Below are 3,759 nucleotides of genomic sequence, written 5' to 3' on the forward strand. Positions count from 1 at the left end.
TCATCAGAGATTCTGTCGTAGGCCCCTAGGATGTGTCCTTCTCAGGATGTGTCCTTCTCAGGATGTGTTCTCTCTCAGGATGTGTTCTCTCTCAGGATGTGTCCTCCTCTCTCAGGATGTGTCCTTCTCAGGATGTGTCCTTCTCAGGATGTGTCCTTCTCAGGCTGAATCCTTCTCATATTCCAGCCCAGTCCTTCCCAGAGAAGAGAGAGAGCGAAAGGCCGAATGACCGAGGGAGCTGGAGATGGACGGACAGAGAGACGGAGGGCCGGTCCTCAGACACAGCCGACCTTGAACATCTCGACCAGCTCTTTGCACTCGGGGTCGATGAGGTCAGCGGGCCTGTCTCCGTTAGCGTTGGCGGCCTCGGTACGCGCACCCTTGGATATCAGGTACCTGCCATGTGGAACACAGAGACACAACACCTGTTATGGTTCTGTTCATGTTTACGGACATTAGTTACCTGCGACGTGGACACAACACCTGTTATGGTTCTGTTGATGTTTACAGACATTAGTTACCTGCAACGTGGACACCACACCTGTTATGGTTATGGTTTTGTTTATGTTTATGGTTTTGTTTATGTTTATGGTTTAGTTTATGTTTATGATTTTGTTTATGTTGATGTTTATGGTTTTGTGTATGTTTATGATTTTGTTTATGGTTTTGTTTGTGTTTATGGTTTAGTTTATGTTTATGATTTTGTTTATGTTGACGTTTATGGTTTTGTTTATGTTTATGTTTATGATTTTGCACATGTTTATAGGTATGGTCATCAGGTACCTGTGACGTGGTCACAGAGGTTAAGTATCAGAGTTAAAGCTGACACAGTGACATCTACACCAACGGCGGGATCGGGAACTGACACTGACTCCAAGCGGCGGGTTGGGTTTGGGGGTTGACTGGTATGTAGCAAAGCAACACTGACAGTGTGTGTGTGTGTGTGTGTGTGTGTGTGTGTGGACTCACTTGGCGATCTCAGGGAAGCTGTCGCTGCAGGCCATGTGGAGTGGAGTGGTGTGTGTGTGTGTGTGTGTGTGTGTGTGTGTGTGGACTCACTTGGCGATCTCAGGGAAGCTGTCGCTGCAGGCCATGTGTAGTGGTGTGTGTGTGTGTGTGTGTGTGTGTGTGTGTGTGTGTGTGTGTGTGGACTCACTTGGCGATCTCAGGGAAGCTGTCGCTGCAGGCCATGTGTAGTGGTGTGTGTGTGTGTGTGTGTGTGTGTGTGTGTGTGTGGACTCACTTGGCGATCTCAGGGAAGCTGTCGTTGCAGGCCATGTAGAGTGGAGTGGAGTGGTGTGTGTGTGTGTGTGTGTGTGTGGACTCACTTGGCGATCTCAGGGAAGCTGTCGCTGCAGGCCATGTGTAGTGGTGTGTGTGTGTGTGTGTGTGTGTGTGTGTGTGTGTGTGTGTGTGGACTCACTTGGCGATCTCAGGGAAGCTGTCGCTGCAGGCCATGTGGAGTGGTGTCCATCCATCCTCGTCTCTCTGGTGGACGTCGGCTCCGTAGAAGACCAGGAGCTTCACACACTCCAGATTCCCTGAGAGCACAGCCTCATGGAGCGCTGCCATACCTGCACACACACACACACACACACACACACACACACACACACACACACACACACGCACACACACACACAGGGGGCTGTTAGAGTAGGCAATAACACATAAACTACTGCTCCACCCACACCCACACCCTTCTATACACACACACTCCCACCCTTCTATACACACACACACCCTTTTATATACACACACAGCATTTTATATACACACACAGCACTTTCATTAAACAGGAGGAGGACACACTTACACAGAAGCCCTAACCACATCTAGTCGAGCCACGTCCAGTCAGGCAAGTAGTTATATAATCAATATGAGTCAAGCAAGTACTAATATAATCAATATGAGTCAAGCAAGTACTAATATAATCAATAGGTTTGATCAGGAAAGTACTAATATAATCAATATGAGTCAAGCAAGTACTAATATAATCAATATGAGTCAAGCAAGTACTAATATAATCAATAGGTTTGATCAGGAAAGTACTAATATAATCAATATTTTTGATCAGGCAAGTACTAATATAATCAATATGTTTGATCAGGCAAGTACTAATATAATCAATATGTTTGATCATCTGTTGTCACACTGACTGTTGTGTTCATAAGACACTAGTTCTAGTTTTACTGCCTTCGGTGTGCACCCCTGTAGCTGATTTCTCAGCAGACCTCATATTGATCAATTAACCAACCAACCAATCAATGTATCAATCAATTAACCAACCAACCAATCAATGTATCAATCGATTAACCAACCAACCAATCAATGTATCAATCGATTAACCAACCAACCAACCAAACAAACAAACAATCAATTTATCAACCAACCAACCAACCAATCAATGTATCAATCGATTAACCAACCAACCAACCAACCAAACAAACAATCAATTTATCAACCAACCAACCAACCAACCAACCAATCAATGTATCAATCGATTAACCAACCAACCAACCAACCAAACAAACAATCAATTTATCAACCAACCAACCAACCAATCAATTTATCAATCGATTAACCAACCAACCAACCAATCAATGTATCAATCGATTAACCAACCAACAAATCAATATATCAATCGATTGCCCAACCAAACAATCAATGTATCAATCGATTAACCAACCAACCAATCAATGTATCAATCGATTAACCAACCAACCAACCAACCAACCAACCAATTAATCAATCAATATGTTTGATCAGCTGCCACTGTTTTTTCAGATGTACATGAGCTACTAGCTGAATCTGGTGTGAAGCATCTTTTCCCTTTATGTGATGAATGCATGTAGAAACAGGAAGTGGAAAGGAGAGTGTCTCACCGGACAGGAAGAACTTGTCCAGCCGGACCTTGCGAGCCCTCATGAAGCGTCCAATCTGCTCCAGGTCGCCATGGCGCACAAAGTCCTGGAAGATGATGTCGTTGGGAAAGCGGACGTTGCGCACGGGCTTCACGACCACCTGTGGGGAGGCGTCAGGGTCAGTGGCGGTGGCGTCGGGGGCAGCCCCGGCGGTGGCGGTGGCGTCGGCAGCGGCGGCGGCAACGCTGGTGGGGGCGGCAGTGCTCTTGATGGAGCTCCTTCTGGCGGAGGTCTGCCTGGCCTCAGTGGCCCTGGTGGAGGAGGCTCTCCGGGCGGAGGTCTGCCTGGTCTCGGTGGACGCCTCCCGGGCGGACGTGTACCGCGGCGGCTTGACGTAGGACGACAGGGACGTGTACGAGGACAGCGACTTGTGCGCCACAGGCGTGTAGAGGGACGGCGTGTAGGAGGACGTGTAGCTGGACGGCAGGTACTTGGACGCCGTGGACGAGGACAAGGACGAGGACGAGTAGTGGGTGGGCGTGTAGTGGGACGAGGGCGTGTAGTGCGTGGCGGCCGAGTAGCTGCTGACCGCCGAGGGCGTGTAGGTGGACGACGGTGACGTGTAGCCGCTGTAGCGCGTGGGGGAGTACTGCGCCAGGGGGAAGCTGTAGCTGCTGTACTTCATCGTGACTCTTTCCTCCTCTTCCTCCTCGGGTCAGCGCAGCGCGGCGCTAGAGATCAGGAGGAGCCGGAGCCCAAATCCAAGGCAGCAGCGCCGCTCCCGATGGACTGATCGCACGGGTCAGCAGGATAATCCCTCTGAGAACCACACGCAGACACGCACGCACGGCGGCTCCTCTCCCTCAGGTCCGATGTCTCTCTCTTCCCCGCGTCA

General features: G+C 49.2%; 1 protein-coding gene across 1 annotated transcript in view; it reads right to left on the reverse strand.

Moving 5' to 3' along the window:
* ppp1r27a (protein phosphatase 1, regulatory subunit 27a) overlaps positions 1-3,549 on the reverse strand; it is a 3,588-nt gene extending 39 nt beyond the window's left edge. The window contains exons 1-3 of the mRNA XM_076299107.1: positions 2,886-3,549; positions 1,424-1,574; positions 1-396 (exon numbers count right to left, since the gene is read on the reverse strand). The exon at positions 1-396 is cut by the window's left edge and continues 39 nt beyond it. Coding sequence (XP_076155222.1) covers positions 276-396; positions 1,424-1,574; positions 2,886-3,549 — 936 coding nt within the window. The 3' untranslated portion in view covers positions 1-275. The remainder of the gene's footprint in view (positions 397-1,423; positions 1,575-2,885) is intronic.
* Positions 3,550-3,759: the final 210 nt, after the last annotated feature.

Source organism: Alosa pseudoharengus, unplaced genomic scaffold, assembly GCF_046254945.1.
Source record: "Alosa pseudoharengus isolate Yale_2024_CS ecotype anadromous, Long Island Sound unplaced genomic scaffold, YU_APseudo_1.1 YU_APseudo_1.1_scf_21, whole genome shotgun sequence".
Taxonomy (NCBI): domain Eukaryota; kingdom Metazoa; phylum Chordata; class Actinopteri; order Clupeiformes; family Clupeidae; genus Alosa; species Alosa pseudoharengus.